Source organism: Ascaphus truei, chromosome 1 (assembly GCF_040206685.1).
Source record: "Ascaphus truei isolate aAscTru1 chromosome 1, aAscTru1.hap1, whole genome shotgun sequence".
NCBI lineage: Eukaryota > Metazoa > Chordata > Amphibia > Anura > Ascaphidae > Ascaphus > Ascaphus truei.
In genome coordinates, this window is record NC_134483.1 from 201,690,682 (window position 1) to 201,718,584 (window position 27,903).

The 27,903-nt window shown below is 40.8% G+C and overlaps 1 protein-coding gene across 4 annotated transcripts in view; it reads left to right on the forward strand.

Annotated features, from left to right (window-relative positions):
• Positions 1 to 27,903, forward strand: part of FBN2 (fibrillin 2) — a 271,752-nt gene that overhangs the window by 84,746 nt on the left and 159,103 nt on the right. For 2 of the 4 annotated variants that reach the window (XM_075600216.1, XM_075600224.1), the window contains exons 8-13: positions 13,249 to 13,374; positions 20,195 to 20,347; positions 22,847 to 23,053; positions 23,394 to 23,531; positions 25,560 to 25,679; positions 26,743 to 26,868. In XM_075600216.1, coding sequence (XP_075456331.1) covers positions 13,249 to 13,374; positions 20,195 to 20,347; positions 22,847 to 23,053; positions 23,394 to 23,531; positions 25,560 to 25,679; positions 26,743 to 26,868 — 870 coding nt within the window. Of the gene's footprint in view, positions 1 to 7,283; positions 7,496 to 13,248; positions 13,375 to 20,194; positions 20,348 to 20,421; positions 20,817 to 22,846; positions 23,054 to 23,393; positions 23,532 to 25,559; positions 25,680 to 26,742; positions 26,869 to 27,903 lie in introns of those variants that run through there. The other 2 variants (XM_075600237.1, XM_075600232.1) reach the window with 2 other exon arrangements.

Genomic DNA, 27,903 nt, shown 5'->3' on the forward strand with positions numbered 1-27,903 from the left:
GCCGGCGCCGCTCCTAACGCTACTATACGTCCCAGTGACGTCAGGCGCTGGTGGGGGAACTCCGTCAGCTGTCTGAAGCTGCTCCGGTCCCACCGCTGTTATTCCTCCTCTTATGTCAGAAGCACTAGGGCAGGTGAATGGGAGTGATGCGCTACAGGCTATGCTCAAGATGATAACCAAGTCCCCCTGCCCCCGGAGCAAACACTCATGGCCCCGGCTTTGCCGCGGGGCTGGACACTCCCACGACTTCCACGACGACTGCCACGGCGCCGCTGTTCCGCCGCCATGCCGCGCGCCACGCATGCGCAGAAGTGGCTGGCAGCGGCGCCGTTCCCCGCCCACTGCCATGCCGCGCTCCACACATGCGCAGAAGCGGCTGGCAGCGGCGCCTGGGAATAGGTTGGTTTGAGCGCGCCGCCAGGGGGGGTGGGGAAGGGGGGAGCTTGAGCGCGCCGCCGGGTTGTGGGGAAGGGGGGAGCTTGAGCGCGCAGCCGGGGGGTGGGGAGGGGGGGAGCTTGAGCGCGCCGCCGGGGGGTGGGGAAGGGGGGAGCTTGAGCGCGCCGCTGGGGGTTGGAGGGGGTATCTGCTCAGAAGACTCAGACTGAGCCCCCCGGGTCCGCAGCTCCGTCGGGGGTGGGGGGAGTCAGGAGAGAGGGGGCAGGACACAGACAGAGAGACATACGGTACACACAGAGAGATACACATACACTGACAGACACACACACACTGACAGACATGCACACACTGACATACACACATTGACTGACACACATATTGACTGACACATACACACAATGACACACACACACTTACTCTGACGCACACACACACACTGACTGACACACACACACACACACACTTACTCTGACGCACGCACACACACTCTGACGCACGCGCACACACTGACGCACGCACGCGCACACACTGACGCACGCACGCGCACACTCTGACACACTCTGACACACACTGACACACACACGCACACCCCAGTGATGTACCGAACACCGCCCCTGAATGATGTGCCTATTCCTTCCCCCCCACTGTGAGCTCCCCCACCCGCTCAACATTCATGATGCTGGTACTGCTGCCAATAAACACATACACACACACACTGACGCATGCACACTTTGACGCACGCACACTTTGACGCACGCGCACGCACACTGACTGTCACACATACGCACACACACTGACTGACACACATACGCACGCACACTGACTGACACACATACACTCACTGACCGACACAGAGAGACATTCACACAACACAGAGAGAGAGAGAGACATACACTGACACACACACACATACACACACACACACACACACACACTGACCGGCACAGATACATACACTGACTGACACACACACACACAAACAAACACATACATACTCACTGACTGACACACTGACACGTGTGCCGAGCACGCGCGTTATAAGTCAATTTCTGTGACAAAAGTCAAAGGAGTTTCACTTACTATGCGCGTGCACAGCACACACAGCTTTTTTTTCTCTTAATGGGACTGCAAATGCGTCACAATTACAATAAAGCAAGCAGTAGATCATTCTACATCATTTTGCATATAATTTTACAGGCACTGTCTCAGGCCCCACGAGCTTACAACCTGTGTTTGTTGTCTGAGGCATAGGGAGATTAAGAACTTGCCCAAGGTCACAAGGAGTTGACACTGGGACTCCTTGCTTCAAAGTCAGTGTCATTGTTTTCAGAGTTAGTGCCCCTACTCACTGCACCACTCCTTCAGTCCAGGTTTGTACATCTGTGAAGAAGGAGAAAACTGGCAGAGCACTACTGCAGGCATCCAGAGAATAATAAAGAGGAGGGTGCGTGTCCCATAAAAAATTGTTATTTATTGGTCATGGAAAAAAGGGCAAAGGATAGCCCCACCAACGTTTCACGCTTCACAGAGCGCTTTCTCAAGGTACCTTTGCCCTTTTTTCCATGACCAATAAATAACAATTTTTTATGGGACACGCACCCTCCTCTTTATTATTTTCTGGATACCTGCAATAGTGCTCTGCCAGTTTTCTCCTTCACAAGTTTACCCATCGGACGGAGGCACACCTGGGGACCCCTCACCTGTGGATCACATGGACGTTGCAGCACTCAGAGTGAGTCAATTGCTTTCTACATGTTTTCCTGTTAAGGACCTAATGACATTTGGTACATTCTAAGGTTGTTTTCATGCTAATTTTTCCTGGCTTTATTGCATACATTGGTGTGACTTTATTAGTGAGTTCATCATCCAGGAGTTGTTACCCAGTACCTGTCTTCAATCAAGTTTTATGTCTAGGGGTCCCCCCCACAAGTATCAGTTTATTTACCTACCATATTGTTTTGGTCTTTAGCATTACGCACTCACATGGTCAGGTTTGTACATCTAATGTTATAGTTGTGCTTACTTTGCAAACTTATGTTACGCTGATGAGTTTGTGTATTGGTCTTCAAACAACTAAATTTTGGCCTGTCAACCCAGTACTTCCATACGTCTAAAAGTGAGGCCAATCTACTGGATAATGTGACCTGTGATAATTAAAAATAAATATGGAGCACTCTCTTTTCTCCTCAACCACATAACTAGCTTATATTGGAAATGTACAGAGAGCTAAAGTGAATCTCACTTCAATACCGGTGTCTATACCTTTATGTCTCTCTCACAAATACTACCTGCACCAAATATTGCAGCAATTTGTGCTTATTACAGGCACTCTGAGCTATAAACATGGGAACAGAAAGTAGAATGACTAGATAGCATGTCACAGATCTTATTTTGTACTTAATAACATGATAAAAGATAGAAATCTAACATTAGGGAGACATGGGCTTGTTGTAAAGAAAAAAGACAGTGCACGACTCATAGTGTACAAGTATATAAATCTCAAAGGTTGATGTTTGTCTCACCCATTGGAATAGGACAAGATAATACTATGTATACTGTTTTGCGGTCCTAATGTAATGCTCCCACTGTAATGTTGTATTCTGTAAATCTCTGAAAACTCAATAAACAAAATTGAAACAACAACAAAAAAAGTGTATATATATATTAAAACTAATATGAAAGGTAATATATGCACGTACAAGAATACAGATTAGTAATGCAGGACATGTTCAGGGTACGTTACCACTCAGTATGCGGCTGTTTCGCCGCTTGATGTGAAACCACTGTCGTGCTGTGCCTCAGGCTGGATGGGATTGGGATGTCTCAAGATCACAACTCCGTCGGCATCTTGAAGACCTCCGCAGGATGATGTCCACTTCTCTCGATTAGATGTACCTCCTTGACGTTCAGGTGGTGGAGGATTTTGGCGGAGACGAAAAATGCAGCAAAAAAGTCCCACAATCCCGGCTAGAGAATACTAACACCCTCAGTGTATGCCTTTGCTCCGGTGCTTCGTCGTGGGTCCGCTGACGTCACTGGATTGTATCGCTGTCATGCGACCCTCCAGCGCTGTCTCAGCGTGAACACCGCCGTCTACCAATAGAGCAGCAAGTGATATGGGAACAATAATGCTAGATTGCAGTTGCCTCAAACGTCCTACGTGTTTCGTAGAATTAATCTACTTCTTCAGGGATCAACTCTATGAAGCGTGTAGGATGTTTGAGGCAAATGCAATCAAGCATTATTGTCCCCATATCACTTGCTGCTCTATAGATAGCCTGCGATTTCTTATCAAGCGGTGAAACAGCAGCATACTGTGTGGTAACATGTACCCTGAACATGCCTTGCATTACTAATCTGTAGTCTTGTACGTGCATATATTACCTTCCATATTAGTGTATATATATGAGTCGTGCGCTGTCTTTTTTCTTTACATGTATCAATCTATGACGTTGAGCCATCATATCTGACGAGCAGCAGACCATATTTTTGTCAGGTTTATTAACCTATTTTTCACATTATATCAATTGATATCACATTGGGTGCACTTATAATGTTTAGAGTAATTTATTTATATATTCTTACTCTGTATACATACCACTGGATTCACCTCACTTTATTATATATGTGTTTATTATCACACTTACACAATTGGTGCACATTTATATATTTTTTTCAATCATGGGCTTGTTGTAAAAGTAAAATTTAACAACATAGACAGATTTGATACAATTGTGATTTAGGCAAATTTACTTTATAAAGTATTTCTAGAACCTACCTAAAACTTTTTTTTTCTCCTATTTGTCTGATATCTCACTTTTAACAATGTATCTGTGTTATTTATTTCTTAACGTGAAAAGATTTGCCTGCAAGGAACATCACATTTACCTGCTTTACACTTACAGTATATCACTTAATTTGATTACACTTGTAATATATACGTAGTGTTTTCTAGAGGCAATAATGAATGTTTCGATCTCTCTCTGATTTGCATCAATGCAGGATGTATGGTGTTTTTTTACACAATATATCCAAGATTCACATACTGTACGTCTGAGTGCTGATCTTGTGTAATCAGGTCTGTATCTGGTTTCTCATTGGACCCAGAGACAACTAAAAGATACGAGTGGCTGTTAATGAGTGCTCCCCTTTTGGAAATGCTATTGACGTGCATCAAAATGAGGATGTTTGCTACCACTAAAAAAAGTGTCTGACATTAAGTGTGATTTTCTGTATGTTTACATAAAGATGGAACAAATATGTTTTCAATGGAAGAGTAAGTGCTAAATAGAATTGAGAATAGCAAATGTGTAGTACCACGGAACCCCTGAAAATCCCATTGGGCATTTTCTTTCCTCCCAGCCCGCTCGGTACTTCATAAGTACTGTAAGATCATTTTTATAAAGAAAAAAGTAGTAACAGCCTGGGGTGGTCTGATATTAAGGTATTAGAAAATCCAGACTAAACGTGCCTTTAACAACATACCGTGTTTAAACTGCAGATATAAAAATATTAGGTGTTGGCATGAATATTGGCACATGAAATGCATCACGTTTAGCTTTCTTTCATTAGCCAGAACCCACTACAAAGTCTTTACAAAGCCTTAGGCTGAGATTATAGTCTGCGTGATGGCGCTCGCACAACATGAACAACAGTCCGATTTCCTATGAGGCTACCTATAGTGCACGCAACCACGCTAGCGATGCAGAGCGACCGCTCTGCAGTTTTTTGGAAAGACAAACTATTTTGTCTGTTCGTGTGGAGGCCTCATCACGGCCACGTCACGTGAGCAGTTCAGCCAATGAGGGCGAACCAGCCTGGTAAAGCGTCCGCCACGCGTCCGCCACACCTCCCCATCGCCTCCCCAATCACTGGAAACAGAGTTCACCACTCGCTTGGGCGAGAGGCGTGCGTGACGCCATGCACTCACGCATGCCCCCACGACAATCTCAGCCTAAAGCCCAGCAGCAGCTGCCTACTGTACATAGGAAAGGATTACACTGATATGAAATTTGGATGCAAGTTTAATATGAAAGTATCAATGTTAATAAGTGAAATACAAACTTTTGCTTTACTCCATTTCCAAGTTGAAGTCCTTGGTCCAGATCCACAGAGTTCCGCTAACTCAGTGCTAATAATGAGACGTGATCAAAATCATTAACGGACGCTATGATCCCTGAGGTCAATGCATATCCACAAAACTAACCATATGCAAACAGCAGCCATTGTATATCTCATTAGCATAGGCTTAGAGAGACACAGAGAGAGGGACCTATTCTAGAAGCTCTGAAGTTGAACATGCCAAAGTGAGCAGTTTGGAATGTTCAGAAGTAGCGGAATGAAATGTGAGAAAAAAAACCTATGCTCTATTGCAAATTGCTTCTTTTAAACTGATTCTATAAAAAGCTACAAACCGCATGGTTTAACGGCAAAACCGCATCGATTGCACTTGCTTTTGAAGCAGAATGACCTGAGGTGGTGCTTACTCCATCCCCAGTCTCAAATGAGGTTTGCTTTCTCAGCCAATCCCATATATCAGGCTCTTGATGTAACTCCCAATACTAATATCACCACCCTTGAGGTGATGTGAAAAAAAATAGCGTTTTTAGAAGCGGTTTGCATAACGGAGCTACAGAATTGCAGTTGTCGTCCAACAATGTTAGTTGGAGGCTTTTTTTGACAAACCGATCAGATTGGCAGAGCCGGAGTGAAACCGCTTCTAAAAAAGCCTTTTAGACACGGATTGCACATCCGAGAAGGATTTACAGAATAGCAAAGCATGCCAATCTGATTGGAAAGTGCACTTTAGAAACGGTTTGTCACACTTCGGAGCTATGAGAATAGGCCCCAAAGACTCTTCTTTGCTCATCCCACGTTATTTATTTACTGCCCCAACACACCTTTATAGTTTATACAACACGTGAAGAGAGATACCTGTGCACATAAAGGAGCACACATGAGATACCTGGGAAATATGCTAATTTAGGTAATTGAAATATGCTATTGTAGCCCCCTATCCCTGTAACTAAGGGAACTACGCATGCTGAATACCTGTTTAGTGTACAGGAGACCTAATCCTCTGCCACTGGGAGCCTGGGGTGACAGCGTTATATCGGTATGCAGCGCCTCCACCTGGGAGGGATCCCAGTGCTGCAGGATAACCCCTCTCAGGAACCAATGTAGTCAAGGAATAAAGATACACTCACACTGGTATGACTACTTATCTTTACTTAAACATATATTTAACAGCACAATAACAATAATAACAACACAGGGTGGTTGTCCCCCAAAGTTCATAGGGTGCGTGGCACCAATACCCCTGGTGTCCTCACCCAAATGAGTCAGTCCCACCCAGGTGTAAGGAGTAGCGCTACCCCTGTGGACCGTTGGTGCACTTTACCTCCCGGGTCACTCCTGTACCCAGGTACCACTGAATGAGCAAAAAGAAAACGTTGATCCCACGACGTCGGCTGAATCCTCTCTTTGGTCCGCATAGGCGTTCACCTCTTGAGGGAGCTTCAGCTGGAGGGTGTCCCTTAATTTCTATAGTTGACTGTGATCTGTTCCCAGACCACAGGCTGCAGCTCACCGCGTGGCGTCTCTTCACTGGTGCTACACCTGATGCTATAAGGCTAAAGGGTAGCCCCTGTCTGGGGTTTTCCCTATAGCAGCCACAATCTAAAAGGGGACTTAGGACCTAGCTGGGACCTAAGGGACAAACCTAGTCCTAGTCCAGGGGAGCACTGCTCCCTGGACACTACCTCAACTGTTCTCCCCTTCTTCCAACTGCCAGTAACTGCCAGCAACTCCAGTAACTGCCTGTGTCAACATTCTAACTGCATGTCCCTCAGGCTCCTGGGACATTTAGTCCCTTGTGGAGCCTCTCCTAAGATGGCTGCCGCAACTCTGGGGACTGAGCATGCCCAACGACTCCACTGTGCATGCGTGAACCTAAAATTGCCACCACAACTTTTGATTCACTGCGCATGCGCATATCTCATCCTGTGCATGTGCAAACAATGAAGATGGTGGCCCCCGCTTGCTGGGTATGCCGCGGAACTCCCGCTAAGCGCAGCGGTCCCCCTCCCCGCCCCCGGAGGTAAGAGGGGACACGGCATCATCATATTAGCATATATCTCATGTATGTTCCTTTTTGTGCACAGGTATCTTTCCACGTGTTGTTTGAAGGTGTGTTTGGAGTGGTATATAAGCAACTTGGGACTGCAGCAAAAATGAATCTCTCTCTCCCTCCCTGTGCTAACTGTAGTAGAGCTCTGTTGGTATGTTGTTGTTTGAGGGACACCTCTTTTTTTCAAATCATTAACACTAACTGCCATTGAGCTTTCCGGATGGAAACAGCACTTAACACTGCGTTAGTGAGCTTTCAAGAAACCCTTTAGATCGTAACAAGGTGTTACTTAGGTTAATGTCTCGTTAAGTCAATATTGGACCTCTGTAATTTTTTCTGCTACTTTGACATGTAATTTATCATTTGCTACAAAATGTTGTCATCCCAAATTGGCAGTCATGATTCTGGCTGATGCAGTAACCAAGTTGTTTTGTTTGGCAGATAGGCATCGTCTTATTACCCACAGCTGTAATGTACGCTCCACCCATGTGTAAAATGTGCTTTCATGGCATGCCAGCTTTGCTTTTCAAGAACTGTATTTGATGCATAGTTGGTATAGACACTCAAGACACTGATTTGTTTAACTAAAAACAATATATTTTTTCCTTTTTCTGCTGTGGGTTCTGATCCTGCTGGGCCTAACACTAGTTCCCCTCATCATCACAATTGGCCTTAGTCTTGTCAGTATAGGTCTTATGAAAACCTTTTAGGGAGTGTGGATTGTATTTCATTTAAATATAATTTGCATATTTCACTAGTCTCTCTCTTCTCTCTCTTCTCCCTCTTCTCTCTCTTCTCTCTCTTCTCTCTCTCTCGTCAAGTCTCTTCCAAGTCAGGAAGCCCTTAGTGCATATGTAATGCTAGGGGGACACTTCTCTTGCATTTCATTAGCACTAAACGCCAGAAGAAAAATAACTATACGTTATTCAAGGAGTAGCTTTGGGTTAACATTACGTTATTTGCTTTAGTGCATAGGCATTATAGTTAACCTAACATTTATTTAGGTTAAATAGGTCAATGGAGCTTTGTTGTGGATCTGCCCCTAAGTATTTTATTTATTTATTTTTATTTATAAAATATTTTACCAGGAAGTAATACATTGAGAGTTACCTCTCGTTTTCAAGTATGTCCTGGGCACAGAGTAAAACAAATAATACATGGTTACAAATACAGTTACATAAATGAACAAGGTATACATTTATATACAAGACATTGCATGCACAGTTAAAGAAAATATATATTATGAGCGTATGAAACAGTTACAGACCAGATAGCAAGTAGCCAGCTAATGCCGGGATAAGGCACTAGCAGTACCTCAACCCTGCACTAGGCATATTCTAGGAAAGATGCCAGGTATATACTGTATTGCAATGCTGTAGAAACACAAGAAAACATTACACCATTAACAATCCAATAACAAACATGACTATTACACATATTATGAATTTACCCTGAAAACTGAGGCATTACTTGTTTATATATTGTCATTTTAGATATAAAAGTCATTAACTACATACTTTGAGTACTGGGGAAAAGACGATTAAATGGTCTTTTTGACAGGACCAATTCTGTATTTAAAAAGGAAGGTTTTTTGATATGCCAAGTTCTGAAGATTAGATGTCTTTAATGAGTTTTTCAATAGAAATATCAATAAATTCCAAGTCAGGAAGTGCATTTAGTGCGTTTTTGCCATAAATGCACGTCATGAGTTTTACCTCTACAACAACAATATAGACTTAGCAGGTCCGTATTTTTTTACGCCAATCTAGTTAGGAAATTGGATGTTGTGTTGCACTTTCGAATATTAGCTCTGGTCCAATCATTTTATGACATTATGTCCTTTGAGTTTTTGATAGTTTCTATCTGACTGATGCTATGTATTCCAGAATTCACACTGATTCATTGAATGTGTACATTGCAGCAACAGGCTTTGATTAACTAGTTTTATACTGCACATTGATATACTGTAAACATGCATGAATTTTATTAGACCGTGAAATAGCATTGACCTACAGTTTTATGTTAGTATGGAAACAGTGGGGTACTTTCCATTTCAAGGCTTTCAAATACTGGAAGATTTGCTAGAATATGTCCATGGTTAAAGCTTTGCATGCATTAAACCTTAACTAATATATCAAGATATGACTGGTATTAAATGCCCCAAAAATTCATTATTATAGAGTTTCAATAGTGATAAAAATAACATTAGTAATAACATTTGCTTTTGAAATGTCTTCCGGATAAAAAGCACCATGTGGATTTGCTGTAACTATGCAACTAAATTTAAATTGATTTATCTTGACATAGAATAAGTGGGCCTGGTGTTTGATTGAAAGTATCTGGCTCACGTGGTGCACTCGAAATAATACAGTATTATAAAATCTAATCATTGTCTTTTTGACTCAAACTATTAATAAATAGGTATGACAATCTGTTAAGTCTAACACCAATACCCAGACATGAGATCGTAACGTAGGGCCTTGGCCAAGATGAATATCTCTATTTAACACAGAAAAGTAAAATTAATTTTGAAAATGCTCTAGAAAATTGTTGGCATGAAATGAATAAACAAATGCAAATGGGAACATGGAATTAGGAAATTATAGTAGATATGGCCTGTGTGGGTTGGACACAGGCCATAAACAATATGAGTATTCTCAGAAATAGCAGAGGCCTGTCATTTAGCAATACCAAGGATGCAAAGCTACACTGTGAGTGAAATGGGTAACAACAAGGAGACAAATTAATATAAAAAAAAAATAACTGTTTTGCCAGAGAAGTCATTTCATTAGTGTTGTATTTGAAACATTGCTATATTGTGTTAGAGAAAAATGTTAATCAAAACGTTGTATGTTTTCATTTTGACGTGAATGGCCATATGGTGTTTTATGGATGAGCCCACGCAGTAAATATAACAATATAACAACCAAGTATTTATATGTGTCTCCCACATCAAGCCTATTCCAGTCCCTAAAATAGTAGCAACAAATAGCAGCAACAACTTTGCACTTTAGTTTTCACCCCATAGAGCATACTTATACATAGAGCCATAAGAGAACCCTGTGTTTAGTCGTGTAGCAAGTGCACCATCAAGGGTATATTTATGCCTTAAGAAACCAGCATGATGCCCGGTGTCCTCGGACTGGTTCGATGAAATATCTAGTTCACCCACGACTCAGGGCCACGGTCGGTATGTATGTAACCATAGCAGCCTTATAAACAGATATTGTAATCCATAAAACCATGACAACAATGTTGAATAAAAATAACAATTGTATCACCTATAACAAACTAATTCCCGTGTAGGCACCCAGGGCAGCCACCGATAAACGGCATGGCGCTTTAGGAGCCACATGTCCCCCTTCCCCAAATAACGACAGAAACATTGTGTGGGGAAAAACAGGACCACAGCTTTATTTATATTTTAACCTGAGTTTTACCAACTCTTCTTTGCCACTTACCAGCCCAACTGTAGTACAGAGCCCCCAACGGCATTGCAGTGACTCTTCCTGCTAACCATACCTGCCAACCCGACTGTAGTGCCAGAGGCCCAATTGCATCGCTGTGGCTCGTGACTCCTGCTGCTGCTCCATACGAGGCATACTGTAGCAGAATTTTTCCAACCAGCCCCAATGGGGGCTCCATTATATCAGGTATCCTTAGACCTCTTCGTCTCTTCGATAATGGGAGGCCCGCCACCACCAAGGACCTTTACTCCATAAATTATCCTGGGCACTGCCATGGCGATAGCCTGCTCTACGCCCTCCTGCAGGTCTATGTTAAATATATCGTGTTCGATATCTGACAAGTTTACCCCGCTTTTCCAAAACGATCCATATATAGCTTCCTGTAGCTGAGTATACGCCCATTTATTTACTTTTTACCCTGGCACTTACAACCACGGAATAATTTCTACCCCTGTTACATAGACGGCAAATGCTACTAGGATGCTTTCTCCATCCCATACACACAATGATACACAAACTACATAAGAAGAGACACACTTACTTGGGAACTGGGGTAAAAAAATAGACTTTCCTAGCTAAATGACACATTAAACAAGAGTCTTTAGTTGCCTGGCACTTAGTCCGAAATGTCCTGGAACCCAAATCGCATGAAAATCCAGATGCTACCGCTTCTGTCTCCCAGAGGACTTGCTTTTCGTTGGCCAGGACTTAGCTCCAAACGTCCTGGAACTAAAATCGGCTTGAAATCCCAGCCGCGACCGCTACCTTCATTTTTGAGAAGGTGGATTTAGAAAATATTTCGAGTTGGTTTTTCTGAAGCCGGTGCTCTGCTATTCGCACTTTTTTCACATTCAAAAACCCCGCTGCGGTTTTGGCGCTTGAGAATCTGCCGGGTGAGTGACTGAGAGGTTTCTTATAGTATTTTGGAGTTCATTCACAAAATACTACAGCCAATCACAGCGTGGGAACTTTCTACCTAGCCAATCAGAGCAAAGCCAGGCCTGTGAAGCCGGGCAAGCGGGTTTTCTGAATCTGCCAAGGGACATGCGAAAGTTTGCCACCTTGTCCCTTGCTATTCAGATGCCACCAGCTGGGTCAGGCTCCTCCAAGTCAGGGGGTTCCATTCATCCCAGGACGTGGGTACTTAAGCCCTTCCCTTCTGCTCAAATGGTCTTCACACCTCAGACATCCTCTGTGGCTTTCATGTCCGATGTCTGAGCAGACTCACTGGCACCAAGTTGCTAGCCCAGTGGCTCGCTCAGAACATTGGTCCTGAAAATCCCAGCTCATAATACCGTGCACAACAGTACATTTTATACCAAACACAAATGTTAATAAAAATATACTTTTACAGATCCTAAGTCACTAGGTATGGGGAATAGAATAAAAAGGTGTGTGGGTGTCTGCAGTGTTTTTTGTGGGTGTAGAGGGGGGGCTGCAGTATGTGTTTTCAGTGTGTGTTTTGTGGGTGTGGAGGGTTGCAGAGTGTGTGTCTGCAGTTTTGTGGGTTTACAGGGAGCTGCAGTGTGTATTTGTGGGTGTAGAGGGGGACTGCTGTGTGTGTGTTTGTTTTCAGTGTGTGTTTTGTGGGTGAAGAGGGGGCAGGGGGCTGCAGAGTTTGTGTAGGGGGGCTGCAGAGTTATTTGTGTATATATAGAGGGGGGTTGCAGAGTATGCATGTTTGTGTGTGCATAGGGGGGCTTCAGACTGTGTGTATATAAAGGTGGGCTTTATTTAGAATTGCCCTTTCCTGGAACATGCATATTCTGTAACTTTCCAAAGTGCAGATATGGTATTCTTGATATCTTAAAACCTGCCAGTGGAGAAAGAAAGGTAAGACATGTCAACATAATTAAGCGTCTTAAATCTTTTAATCTATTTGTTAGGATCAATTGTAGGTTTGTTTTAGGAGGTAAAAATTACAATGTTCTGATTATATTGACGATTCTAACCAGTAGTTATGTTTGTTTTTCATTTGAACGTCTACAGGGTTTTTTTTCCCAACTATTCATAATCACAAATGTCAGATATCCACCATGTTCATTTATTCGCAAGCTTTATATGCAGCCCATTTCAGCTGCTATTAAATAACTAGAGCTATAATATAGTGTTGTTTTCAAATCTCATATTGGTAAAGAGTTGTCTTTTTACAGTTGTAAAATAAGATAATCTTTTTCATATAGCGTTGATGTCCAAAATAAAGCTATTGCCTATTTTCATCTCTTGCTTTCCATTTTCTCAATTTTTTTTGCTCAGACATTGATGAATGCAGCACAATTCCTGGTATTTGCGATGGAGGAGAGTGTTCAAACACGATTGGTAGCTACTACTGTATCTGTCCTCGTGGGTACGTTACGTCTGTTGATGGCTCACGCTGCATTGGTAAGAATATTGTACTACTATTTTACCTGTTCAAGTATAAACCAGGTGATTCGTTTTTAAAATGACATATGTACATATAGATAAATATATAGTACTTTCCAACTTGATATTGTGAGTTTGTTAGCAACAGAAAAAAGTAAGCCTTCAAAATGTTCCACTTCCACTAGCCCTGAGATAAAGGGGTTAACCTTTGTAACAGAGCCTCCATCTTTACTGACGTCTTTTTAAAGCCTTTCATTGATAGAGAGCCATTTTCTCTTCTTTATTGAGACTTAGAGAGGCAGATGCAACCTGCACCTACTGTGCTGCTGTTCCTGCTGAGTCGCCACCTGTTGTTTGAAGTTGTCTTTGGGGGTCCATGTGTTGGCTCTTCAAAGCACCGTCTGATTGGCCATATTTTCCTGCTATCATTCTTTATAGTGATCCCAGACACTATACCCTTTCCCCTTCTTTATATTAGGAGGAGCACCATATATAATGGGCTGCAAAATTGCTCTTTTTTTCTGGCAATTGAAAGCTACCATGAGCAGTCAAAAAAGTTAAACTGCTGTTGCAGGATTATTTATCACCAGGCCCCAAGGGTATACACATCTCGTTTTATTGATGGTTTAGAGGGCCACAGAATGAGGAAAGAGAGGCCAAAGTGAGTAGTTCAACATTCTCTGTCCTCTTAGCTAGCTATGCATTTGAGCAGCACTCCTTTCCAGAGACATTTAATATCATAGTGCCTCCATAGGTGGCTTCTGTGACACCTGTTTTGCCTTTAGTTTTGCTTTTTGGAGACTGAAAAATATACAAACTCTTCAATTTAAGTTTTAAATACATGACCAATGTTTCTCAGGAGACAATAATTGCCTTTAGCGTTATGACCCCATTATGTGGTTTCACTAGACATGGAAAAATGCAAATAATGTATGCACTTAAATAGTAACGGAACAGGACAACTTCATAAATATAAAAGCGGAAAAAGACGATAGCTATTCTGATGGTCAGCCCATAATGACCATAATGTTCAAAGAAAATACAGTACTTTTACAAAAACAAAGAAAGAAGAGCCATGCCTCCACCTATATTATTACTTTATGTAAGTAATTCAATGAATAAGAGAGAATATTGACTAAATCCAAAGTCATTTAATTACATTTTTTCACACAAAATAACATCCGGTAGTTAACTTTAGTAAAAAAAACAAAGTTATGTATAGTCTCCCAATTTACTGAAATATTTATCATAAGAATGTGTATGCTGGTTACTCACAAAAATGGTGTATCAGGCATTTTAGAATATCTATTTTTAGGCAAGTACACAGATGTATCATAGATGTGTACAGTATTTGTGTAAAGTGCCATTTGTCATTGAAACAAGTGGTATCAACATAAACATAAACTGGAATCAAATCTAAGGCCGGGAAAGTGAAAAACAAAACATTACTAATCCAAGAAGATTAATATTTGTACAATTCCAGAGCATATCATAGCAAAAGATACAGCTCTGAGGTGAATCCAGTATATTACCAAATGTGACAAGATTCCAAAAAGTCTTGGATTTTCATGTTGTATAAAAATGTTGAAAATGATATGATATAATTTAATCTATGCCTATTTTAATCACCAGTAGTTGTGGTATATGGCTCACAGTTTACATTTGATAACTCCTCCATATGCTTGAACCAATAATTGTACATATCAGTAAATGTCACCAGTGATCCTGTTTTTGTAACCAAGTTAAAATAAAACAACTGAAATGAAGAGAAACGTAGAAAACAAAATAAAGAAACAACGCATAAATACACTATACAGTGAAGGCTCTGTCTTATAAACTGTTTACTGTAACTTATCTGCTCTGTCCTCGGATAAACCTTGTTTTATTCTGCTATGCCATTGAGTTGACTTGAGGTTGTTTATACAACAATCCTCCATTTAGCTCCACTTATCATATACATATATATATATATATATATATATATATATATATATATATACATACACACACACACACACACACACACACACACACACACACACACACACACACACACACACACACACATACAGCTCAACACCGTTATAGCGTGATCTGCTACAACGCGGGTCCGCTTATATGCGGGCTGAGCTTGGCTCCCAAACATCCCCTACCTTTGTTTCTCCGGCCGCCTGCAGCACCATGCTCGGTATGTGACCCAGCTCCTCAAGCGGCGCCGAGCGAATGACATCAGGTGTAGGTATGTGTTTGTCTGTGTGTGTATGTCTCCGTGTATGTCCGTTTCAAATAAAGATTTGAATAGATATTTAAAAAAAAAAAGCAAACATCTATTCAAAGCTTTATTGGTAATGGAGACGGACACGGACACACACAGACACACACACACACACACCACCACCCTGCGACGGCTGCCCATGGTGTCGGATCCCCTGCATCCTGCTCCGGGTAAGTCCTGATCACGAAGGCCATTTTTTTTCCGCGATCCCGGTTATAACGTGGTCACATTATGTGGACCCGAGCACCGCATTATATTGGGGTTCAGTTTTATATATATATATATATAGCTCCCAGGACATAACTCCACAGACTCCCTCCAGACTCTCCACAGACTGACAAGCTGAACTCTCAGCTTTCACAGGATCATCTCTCTCTCTCTGCTCCAACAGCACTCTCAGGCTGACGGTTCTCTCACTGCACAGAACAGACACACTGCTCTCTAGATTCTGACTGTCCAGCCAGACACTCCAACTCTACAGACAGAACTCTCACCGAACTCCTCAGACTCAACACCTTCCAGAACTGACACACTCACACACAGGACAGCCCACTAAAAAGATACAGCCCTACCCCTTATGATGTCAGCAGGACCCTCCCCTGTGTCTATGCCTTCCACACAGTCAGGGGCCTACCTCTGTCACTCAAAGCAGGGCTTGGTGAGGGGGGGAACCCATGGTTAATACTGGCGCCTGCCCTTACCAGGGCTTACTCCAGTAGGAGAAGGATAAGTAGCCCGCTCTTTCTTACAGGGTCTACATATATATATACTATTTATAGACACTTTTAGGACAAGGTTTGATAGTTTGATTATTAATAAAGCTTCTAATGTTCATAGGGGGAATTAAGAGAGATTTCAGCTGTGGTCGTATTACTGTAGTTCAGCTTGGGCTGCACAGTTCTGTGGTACAGTACAGTATTTTGATGAAAGCTGTCTTTTCTAATGGGTTTGGTTTGGAAGACGACCAGCAAAAAATTGTAAAGTGCAATGATTCAAATATTGAAGATTAAAATCAGCTAATGTGGCTAGTGTTCCCGTGCTGACAGATACAGATCTTTGTAGCCAAGTCATGATAGTGTGTGCTGACATGGAAATTTATATTGAGTGGATTGAAGAAGTGTAATTTAAAACACCTTTACATCAATGTTGTGTAAAAAATATGCAGATGCATGTATAGACCAGCTAATATAACTTTGGTTGTGGGCTATTTATCAAGGTCTCCCACTGGTGAGAAAATACAGTACCACAAAAACACTCCATTTCCAATGGGATTTTTTGCATTGATAAATCTTGTGACATCAGTATTGCACCATACTGTACTGTATGTCAGACTTGCTATGTCCTACTAAGCCAGCATGGCTAAGATGTACAAGCTATTCTTCTCACATTGTCACGATTCAAGTCAGCAGCAATAGCATAAGCATTCCTGCTGATATCTGTCATGCCTGTATGCCCGCAGACCAAGCTAGACCCCAGTACTGAGGTGGGAACGGTATGATACCACACACCCACAGCAGTGGGAGCAAGCCCGGAGTGTGGTATAGCGTTGCTGGGCCTGTTGAAAGAGTTGTTAGCATATACTTGCAACGCTTGTGGAGTGTCCGTGAGAATAGTCGTGTCCGTTTGCCAATGTTCAGGGAATCCAGAGAGTAGAATCGTCAGAGAGCAAGCCAGGTCCTAGGAAGCCAGAGGTCAGCAAAGTCGTATGCGTAGTAAGGTTCAGGGGTTACCAGAGAGCAGAGTAATCCAGGGAGAGCAGGGGTCAAAGCCAGGGAAATCCAAAGTAACACAGGATCAGGTATTCACAGGAGCACAGAGGGAGCACAGCATAGGACAGGTAACAAACAGGGAAACAGGAACTATGCAGAGCGAGGAAGAGGTGGACAGACAGGGATTATAAAGGGAGGTGCACCAATGGTAGAGAGGGGAGGAGTAGAGAGAGAAGTGGGAGAAACAAGAGATAGGTCAGGGAGAGAAGAGGAGGAGACAGAAGGGGCAGTCCTGGGAATGGCCTGAACAGCTTGGGAGGCGGAGACAGGGAAATCCTGATAAGGAGAGTCTGTGCGCGCGGCCCCTGTAAGCTGGGAATGCGCGCGCACAGACTGCAACACAGGTGCGGCCCGCACGGAGCAGGGAAAGGCAGCAGGAGGGGGACGGAGCCAAACAGAGGGAAACGCGGGAGAGGCCTGTGCCCGTGCGATGGTCAGCAAGGGGAGCGAGGAACATGTACGCGCGTCCTCTGTGGGCTGAGGGCCGCACATACAGGACGCGTCACTAGGCGTGCGGAACGCCGCGCTGCGGGCACCACAGGCAGAGGAGGTAACGGGACGGATGACACCACAGGGGAAGGTAAGGGAGCTACCGCGGGGGAGAGGGAGCGGGGAGGATTATGGCAGGGACTGTGGGAACGCGTGGGTACACGAGACCTGCAGGGAACGTGCTGCGGCAAGGGGAGAGAGGTATACGGTGAAGGAGAGGAGTGAGAAGGGGCAGGAAGGATAACGGGAGATGGGAGAGAGGGAGAGGAAGGAATCTCCTGAGTCGTCACAATATCACAAGCTATACTGGCCAAGTGTCTAGAACAGCTGGAGTTGTTTTTCTTGTTGACAGTGCATATTTCAATATACATCATCAGGCTTTGCACATACTATTTACCGGACTGCATCAAATGTGTATGTTTGTTGATTTTTTAAATGAATACATCAGACATTAGGCCTAATCATCAGAGCTTCACCATTTGGTACGGCATAGCAATGACATTGGGGTCCATATTCCTAAAACACCTTCTAGCGCTGAAACGCACCTTATGAACCATTGAAATTAATAGAATGTAAGGTCTTTCTATGGCACAGCACCACTTAGAATGTATTTTATGGCATAGCACCACTTAGTAAACATGGTCCTGTGTTTTTAAACTGTCCCATTGTTTAAATAAAGTGCACAAGATTCCCCTCTTTTGACTACTTTATCTATTTTAAAGAAATACATGGAAAAGATGCATAACTCAATGGCACAAGGGGAAATGCTGCATTAATATGTCCCATTGTTATGACATTGTAAAACCACTGCTGCATTGGAAAGTTCCATTCTGTTATTACTACATAGGTTTACATATCTTGCTTAAATGTATTTAAGGAGAGGGTTACTTTTAAGAGCCACATACAGATTTAAAACCAGTCATGGAAATGATGAGTTATAAGAATGATTGTCCAATCAATATTGATCACTACATTGTACTCTGGACAAGATGCACTAAGCTCCGTTAGCCTATTTAACGTAACATTAACCTAAATTAACATTATCATAATAACATAATACAGCATAATCCACTGCGCTAAAATCTTAAAGGACTCCCTATTGTTCATACATTTGTAGTGAGCATACATATTCATGCACAAGTGGTTATGTGATAATTCGCTCTACTTTGATTTATCTTAAAAGTAATCATAAAAAAATTGTACTGTAACTCAGAAACCGAATTAATCTGTTATTCATTAAATCTGCCTTTTCATACTATTGTTACAGCAGTACAACGGACAAATAATTTCTATTGAAGCTGATTAAAGTTTACTTTTCATCTGTGAAGTTAAATAAGTAGTCGTTGTGGTAGAAAAATCATGCCTGCCCCTGAAAATGGATAAACATCACTGTACAATAAGTTTTTATTATTTCTATTTTTCAAATGAAAGAAACTTGATTAACAAGCTTGTTATCTTAAATGCAGCCACAATGGGGAAAAAAATGTAATTGCCATAACTCAAAGTGAGTTACTTTGTTTGTGATAACACACAGGGCACTTTTCCTTAGATGGTGGGCAACATTTGGAGATAATCTGCTCCAAGTAAATCAACAGAACACAATACCATTGAAAGGGATTCAATGTATTTTATTTGAAATATCTGATGCAGTTTTTTGTTCCAGTTTCTCTCACTATTAATGTACCTAAATGTTTTGGCAAATATGGGCAGTGTCTATCACCCATATTAGGGTGGGAATGGGTATATGAATTCTGTGTCTTCTAATCTATGTATCATTTTTTCTTTTTCTTTGGTGTCCACCATGGCTGAATATTTATGTTGTGTATGAAACTTAACTAACAATTATTCATGTATTTTATATTCGTTGCCTCCAATGACTGCACGGTTCCCAATGTATTTGTAGTTTTTTTGTGCCAGTGTGAGACACAAAAAAATACAAATATAGCCGCCGGTGTACCAAGAGAAAGTTGCAACGTCATCTCAGTTGACTTCATTGCTGTCTGTGTGCTGCCGGAGCAAGGTTGAACTGGCAACCATATTTTGTCCACCGGGCAGGCAGGTTTGGCCGTTGAATAAAATCACCTATATCTCAGGAAACGAAGAGTCCCAGAGGTCTGTGCATCATAGATCATCCCAGAGGAAACCCCTCAGTCTAGGGCAAAAATACAAGCAGCGAAAACTGTTGCTTTCAAATATTAAATTACAAAGGGTCTAAAAAAATGTAAGCAATCATGGGGATCTCTTATTTTGACGTTTGCTTGATTTTCGTTAACATACTTATTGTTGTTTTTTATTTTGTGTGCAGATCAGAGGTCAGGTGTGTGCTTCTCCAGCCTGGTTAATGGACATTGTGCCCAGGAGTTGGGAGGCAGATTTACTAAAATGAAGTGCTGCTGTGAATCTGGCCGTTGCTGGGCACTCGCTTTTATTCCTGAAATGTGTCCCGTCAGGGGCTCTGGTGAGTAGAGTAGAGCATGTACAATGCCACAGCCTTTTCTATTCTATATCAAGTAGATTTTTTTCTCTTGGGGTTTTTACTGTTGAGCAGTTGTTTTTGTAATGTAACGTGTCTGTAACGTTCGTTTACTCAATACCATAAATTGTTTCTAGGAACATGATAAAATGCTCTGGTCAAGGATATAGTGGATATGACTAGGAAGGCCATAGCTTGATACAACTAAACAGCTGCATTTACTCTTACTTTCAGTCAGCATCCCTTTATGCTTTAAGTTCAGTGAAAATGGAAACGGTTTGAATTAAAGACTGTGAATTTAGTTATTCATCCTGAAGCAAAGCCTGCAACTTCCTGCATGGCCCAAAGCCAAAAGATTTTGCAAGATGATTATAAATGAAAGAGTTAAGTAGAGCATTAAATTCCAAGATGGATAGGAAAAGGTTGAAGCTCATTTACTGTACTTGTGTATACTGTAAGTACAGCTTAGTTACAGAACAATGAGGAGTGGAATCTTCTGTTCTGTCTGTATGTCTTTATTTATATAGCACCATTAATGTACATAGCGCTTCACAGCAGTAATACATGTGATAATCATATAAATAATAAATAAAATAAATAACACATAAAGGCTTCAGACATAAAGTACATAAAGGCTTCAGACATAAAAGTAACGTTTAGGAAAAGGAGTCCCTGCTCCGAAGAGCTTACAATCGAATTTGTTGGTAGGAAGAAAATACAGAGACATTAGGAGGGCGCTCTGGTAAGTGGGTCTGCAAGGGGCCAAGGTTAATGTATGAGGTGTTAATTATCAGCCGTGGAGCTACTCATATGCTTCCTTAAGCAGGTATGTTTTAAGGTGGGTCTTAAAGGTGGGTAGAGAAGGCGCTACTCGGATATTGAGGGGAAGGGCATTCCAGAGGTGTGGGGCAGTCAGTGAGAAGGGTTTAAGGCGGGAGAGGGCTTTAGATACAAAAGGGGTGAGAGAAGACGTCATTGAGCAGAACACAAGAGTCGGGATGGTGCATAGGGAGAAATAGCTACTGTAAGCATCTCCTGTATAATGCATGGCAATGACTTAGTTCTTGTTGCTGATTGGCTGAACGCTTCTCCATGTTTTATTATTTTAAATATACTATAGTATAAAATCGATCATATTAAATTAATTCAGAAATAAGTTTAGACAGTTGTACCTGATTATGTTTAGAAAGCAGAATTAAGTACTTATGTATAGTACCTATAGGTCCATAGGGGGGTATTCTAGTAGCTGCAACTTGTGCAAATCCGTGCGGAACAAGCCCTTTCCGATTGGATATGCATGTTTTGCATTCTGTAAGCCCTTCTCACAAGTTCAAAGTGTGCGGAAAAGGCTTTTTCAGAAGCGGTTTCATTCCGTCTGTGCAAATCGGGGAATGACCAAAAAGACTCAAACTCACATTTCCTGACAACTAACTGAATTCTAGTAGCCCCGTTAAGTGCAAAAGGCAAAACCTCAATTTTTTCCCTTGCCTCCTTCAAAGTAGCGAAATTGGTATTGCAAGTTCTGTGCAGACCCTGAAATATGGGTTTTGCTGAGAGAGAGCAAAACCCATATCTCAGCAAACTCATATCAGCAAAACCCATATGTCAGGCTCTGGATGGAGTTAGCACCACCTTCATTTCGTTCCGCTTCAAAAGCAAGTACAATCTGGGTGTTTTGACTGTTAAACTGTATGGTTTGTCACTTTTTATAGACACAGTTTAAACAATGTGATTTGCAATACAGAATACCGATTTTTGCCTACTTATGCCCAATTTTAAAGGACAAACTCACAGCTACTAGAATATCCCCCATAATCCTTATGAAACAGAATTCAAGTGCTAAACTCAGAATTGTTGGGCTGTGAGAGTGACAATTCGATTCCTGGTTTCCTAACTCATTCGCTTCAGCAATTATAATTGACCACATCTGTAATTCACTTTTATCTGGTAAACACTGCGTCATTTTCTCCAGTCACTGGCCTAAACATAAACCACCGTTATTCTGGCACTTTACCTTAGTAGAGGTCCTTAAATACTATACACTGCCTTGTGTTCACCATGGTTGGAAATAAATGGTCTGTTTAAATTAGTTTTGTATGCATATAATCATATTCACCTAATGCTGTTATCTAGCTATTTACAGTATCATAAATATGTTATGCGTCAAATATCTGTAAGTTATTTATACAGTGCTTCATTCATTTGATCAAATGTTTAGTCTTTAAATATGTGTGGAGACACAATACCATGTATTATTAACTATGTCCAGGACATACTTGAAAACGAGAGGTAACTCTCAATGTATTACTTCCTGGTAAAACATTTTATAAATAAATAAATACTCTTGATACAAAATCCTATTATACATATATTTTCATATTAAAATATCTATACATTTTGTACTATTAAATAAAATCACACTGAACCAACAATAGACGTGTTGTTTTGTTAGATATACTTTTATTAACTTTTTCTTTGTTTTAGATGAATATCGTAGACTTTGCATTGATGGAGTTCCATTTGGAGGCCCCAGACCAGGGGGTCCCGGAGGATTTGGTCCTAGTATTCATGGTAATGGATTTGTTCCAGGTGGAAATGGATACATTCCTATACCTGGCGGAAATGGCTTTCCTCCTAGTGTAGGAGGAACAGGGATAGGTGGACATGGCACTACTGTCGATGGCGGGGTTGGTGAGTTTACACTCGTTTTTAGACTTTTGTATATATACAATTCTATATTCCATTCCATCAATAGTCAATAAGAACTCAAACGAGTTACTAGGATTGAGTGGTGTGATGAAGTGTGCATGGGTGGCATGGAAGAACGTGATCTAGACTTTTTAATGATGCCATAGACAACCCAGTTATTTTACTTGGATTTGGGTTTCTACTGCTGTTTATTGCATTCTGCGGATAGTGAGGTGATCTTTGTTTCTTGTGCTCTGCATCATTTCCATGCCAAACTGATTTGGCACATACCTGTACTAACAAACAAGTACATATAATGTTATTTTGACTTTTTGTATTGCAGCAACACTTAATCAGACAATAGATATCTGCAAGCAGTACCCCAATCTTTGTCTGAATGGACGCTGTATTCCCCATCCTAATAGCTACCGATGTGAGTGCAATATGGGATATAAACAGGATACCCAGACTGAATGTAATGGTATGTACGTCATTTGCTTCAATCTTTGAGTCCTATTTTAATGTAGGTTCTAGTTATTAAAGATTTCCAGCTATATAACGGGGATAAAAGTGGCTCCAAAATCTGCACTAAAATGTATCAGAATAAAAAATCCTATTGCTTTCAGCGTTTTAGGTTTTTGTTGCTTCAGTTTTCCAGCGGCGAGAATATTGATAAGCAGACCTCTACATATTGATCTTTTAAGATATTAATATTTATGACACATGGAAAATACATTAAGTTTTGATTCCAAGGTTGGGCATATTGAAAGTTGTAGAAATAAGTAAGGTTAAGCATATTTAGTAAATGCAGCTTAGATAAGGTTGAATAAGAGTTAATTCCATTGGCTAATGGTGAGCCACTACAACTCCTATTTGACAGGGTCAAATTTACAACAATGTGAGTACCATCTCAGTATCCAAATTTAGCTCATGCTAAAACTGAGCATTATCTAATACGTTAATACTCTGGGCACTTTGATACTTGTAAAATACAGTAATGGGCCATGTAATGTAAAAGCATTACAAGTGAGAAATGTCTGCTTTTGGAGAAGTTAGCTAAATTTGAAGCTTGATTCCAACTCTAATCCTGCTGCGTGTGGCACTGAGAGTTAGTGATAGTGAAACACTCATAATACATTTGAAAAAAATATTGTGTGTATGGAAGCTTAGCTTAGTAAGAGAAAGTCATTTGTCACATAGGCTTGCAAACTTAGGGTTTAAACTCAAGGAAGAATGAGATGATTTATCATACATACAGTACAAATCCAAACATTCTAGATGTTTAAATTCAAAAGATTAACATTCATTTAGTAATTCAAAGGAGAAGATAGGTTCTCAAATGCTTGTCAGTATAACATGTAGTTAATCTGTTTAAAAGGGTATCGCTACCCAAGAATGTTTGATGCATTTCTTTGTGTATTGTACAGTATATTGAAGAATGTACTAAATTCAAGAGTAGAGTGCTTATAACAAGAATATAATGTGTTATATAAAGAAAGTCGTAGAGAGAGAGAGAGAGATTATATTATTATATCCCACACTAAATAATGTCTACAGTAAAGATTATAAATGTGCAAACTTTTCATTCAAATTTGAGAACCATGCAAAAGTACAAGTCTTTTTTTTGCTTTATGAAAATTCGACAACAAATATTCTCCATAGCCTGAAATATGGGAGAGAATCCTGTTTAGTAGAGTTCCCATTGACTTATATACCTCTCAGTAGAGTCACTTACATTACATCGTCCTTATGGCGTCTAGAGCATTGCATAGACTGAGTATTTGCGTCACCACCTTACTCCCCAATCAGCTGGTATATATACTCTGAGCTCAGAAGGATCGGCTCTACTATTTTTCCCAAGGATTTACTATCTAACCTTGGGAGGTCGAGCCTTGGGAGATGTGTTCACTGGTATATCTATAGAGGAGTGTTTAAGGAGGTATTCTAATAAAAGAGACTCAAAATGTTGATGCATTTGCACATCTGTATGAAAAGATCATATATAACATACAGTATATACAGTAGACAGTGTAGCATACGTATATTGAATGTGGACACTTTCATTGACTTTTGATACAATGATTTCAGCTCATCACTGCATGCCTTATTGCTCAATGTAAATGCTAAACATCCCAAATTGGATGTTACATGCTCATATTGAAAGCATTTTGGGCAACCTGGTTGCAATAAACAAGGCTAAAAGGAAGAGGACGATAGCATGAAGGAAGAGGATCAGAGCACGTAAAATCCTTTCCTGATAGCTAAATTATCCTACATTCTACTAGAATTTTTCATTATAAAATCTAAAACTTATGTGTTTTGGTATAAGTAACAAAGGATTGAAATTTTATTTTTGAACTGCTTCGTAAAGATAAATCTAGTAAAACATTTCAGTAAATGCAGAATTTACTTTTAGCGTTCCGTTGTCAATAATTATATGTCCTTAAAAACGATAGTTTGCATCATAAATTACAGTAAGCTCTAATTGCCTTTTTATTACTACAAACAGATGTTGATGAGTGTACATCAAACCCATGCACTAATGGAGACTGTGTTAACACACCTGGATCATATTATTGCAAATGCCATTCAGGTTTCCAACGAACTCCAACAAAACAAGCCTGCATCGGTAAGACATTTCACTGTCCTTTACACATCTGAGTTTTACAGATGCTATACATGACTTTTCCTGGCAAATCAACTGTGAAGTTAGAAAAAAAAAGTCTTTCTTTTAAAGACTGAAGGTATTGGCATAAGGGCAGTAATTACAGTATCTTTTTGGAATGCTTTCCCTGTGGCGTTCATAAAAGTATTTTTTGTATTAGTAATAATATGTTTTCTTGTTCACTTTCTGTGTAGCCAAAAAAACAGGTTTTCATTGATAAGGTATTCATTAAAATAAATATGGTGAAGAATGTGCAGCTTGCAATGATGTCATTTCTAAAATGCCCCTTTCATGTACAGTATCATTGTAATTAACGCACATTGGTGATGCCAAAGATGGAAATATGCATGTTACAATGTCAGTTTTAGTGGGCCCTGATTAATCATTTTAGTTATACTGTATATTTACATTGCAGAAACACACACCATGCGCACCAAGAATTAATAAACACTCTAAAATGATCAAAATCAAAACTGTCAATAGGTGTACTGGTTATTTATTAATAAAAAGGGTCTGAACTCACGCCACAATTTAAAACAAACAAACACACATGCGATTCCAATACCGCTTAGCTAACACAGTAAATACACAATTGCAGACACATAAAAAAAAAATATATATATATATATATATATATATATATATCATAAAATTAACACAATAATTAGTAATACCAACAGACTTAACAGTATCTCAAGACTGTCAGACTTATGAGTGCATTTATTGTTAAACTAGCTGACAATAGTAATGCCTAGGAAATCCTCTAGCAGCATGGGATCAGAGGGTAATGTGAGTGTTTTTAGTCAGTTGTGCAATTATAGGAAGCCCCCAAAATAATATTCCTGTTCTCCACGTAAAAAAGACACGTTATATATTATACGGTCTTACTGTACTTTTTATTTTTTGCCATCTTTCTGCAGTGGGTTTCTCAAGCCTGCCACTTGCATATACTGTATAGCAAAATAAATAGTCAAAAGTGAGCTATATTTGAAGATAAATGAAAGGACATTTTTTTCTTGTAATACAGATATTGATGAGTGCATTCAGAATGGGATTCTGTGTAAATATGGCCGCTGTGCAAATACTGAGGGAAGCTTCCAGTGTATTTGTAATGCCGGGTTTGAGCTAACATCTGATGGTAAAAATTGTGCAGGTAATAAGTACTTCTTGTTTGTATAAAGAACATAATATTATTTGTTAACATATGGTTACTTAATGTACCAGAATGTTTGGCATATCATGAACTGGTGTGTTTAATCAAGATTGTTTTTTTTTTAACAGTTATCAAAAGCATTTTTAAATTAATTAATATTTCTGCATTGTTTTCATGACAGGATACAAATGTATGAAATGATTAAATAAATAGCGATATTTGTACTTCCAGGCAAAACCAGCTTAAGGTATTAAACCTATTGAACTCAAAGCGGCCTATTCTATAAGCCTTCATAAAGAAAATCGCCGGGCCGTTTTCGTGGCAAGTTTTTTGAGCGTTTCTATTACAGTATTCAGAAAGACTCGATTACCTGTGAAATTCCCAAAACGGGCGAGTAGCCGGCGACATGATGATCGCCTCTCTCAAAAGGGCTTACCCGTCGTTTTGTTCCAGCTGCAGAGAGAGCTGCACAGAGAGAGCCGCCTCTCCCTGCGCATATCTCGCCAGAGATCTAAATATTTGAATATAAATTTGAATACTAGTGTAGATGAGCAGGGGGTCTCTGGAGCAGAACCGCGTTGATTTTTGGTCCGGGGACCCCTTGCTTCCTGAGATATAGTCCCCGTTATGGGGTGCCGATATCTTCTATGCATTTAAATGTCTCGCGTCACGTGATCATGGGAATAAAATGCATAGGAGATACCGGCACCCCATAATGGGGACTGTATCTCGGGCAGCAAGTGGTCCCTGGACCTAAAATCAACGCGGTTCTGCTCCGGAGACCACCTGCTAATCTACACTAGTATTAAAATTAATATTAAAACAGCTTCATTACCTTAGCGGCTAGCCGCTAAGGCAATGAAGGGGTTAAATCTCAATAGCCTGTTTCTTTGGGCAGGGTGGGTGGATAGGCCTGCCTGGAAGGTTGCGGGAGGAGTTAACCCCTTCACTACCATAGCGGTGGGAATCGCTAAGGTAATGAAGGGGTTAACCAGTCCTGCTACCCCCTGGAAGGCCTAAACACCCACCCTTGGG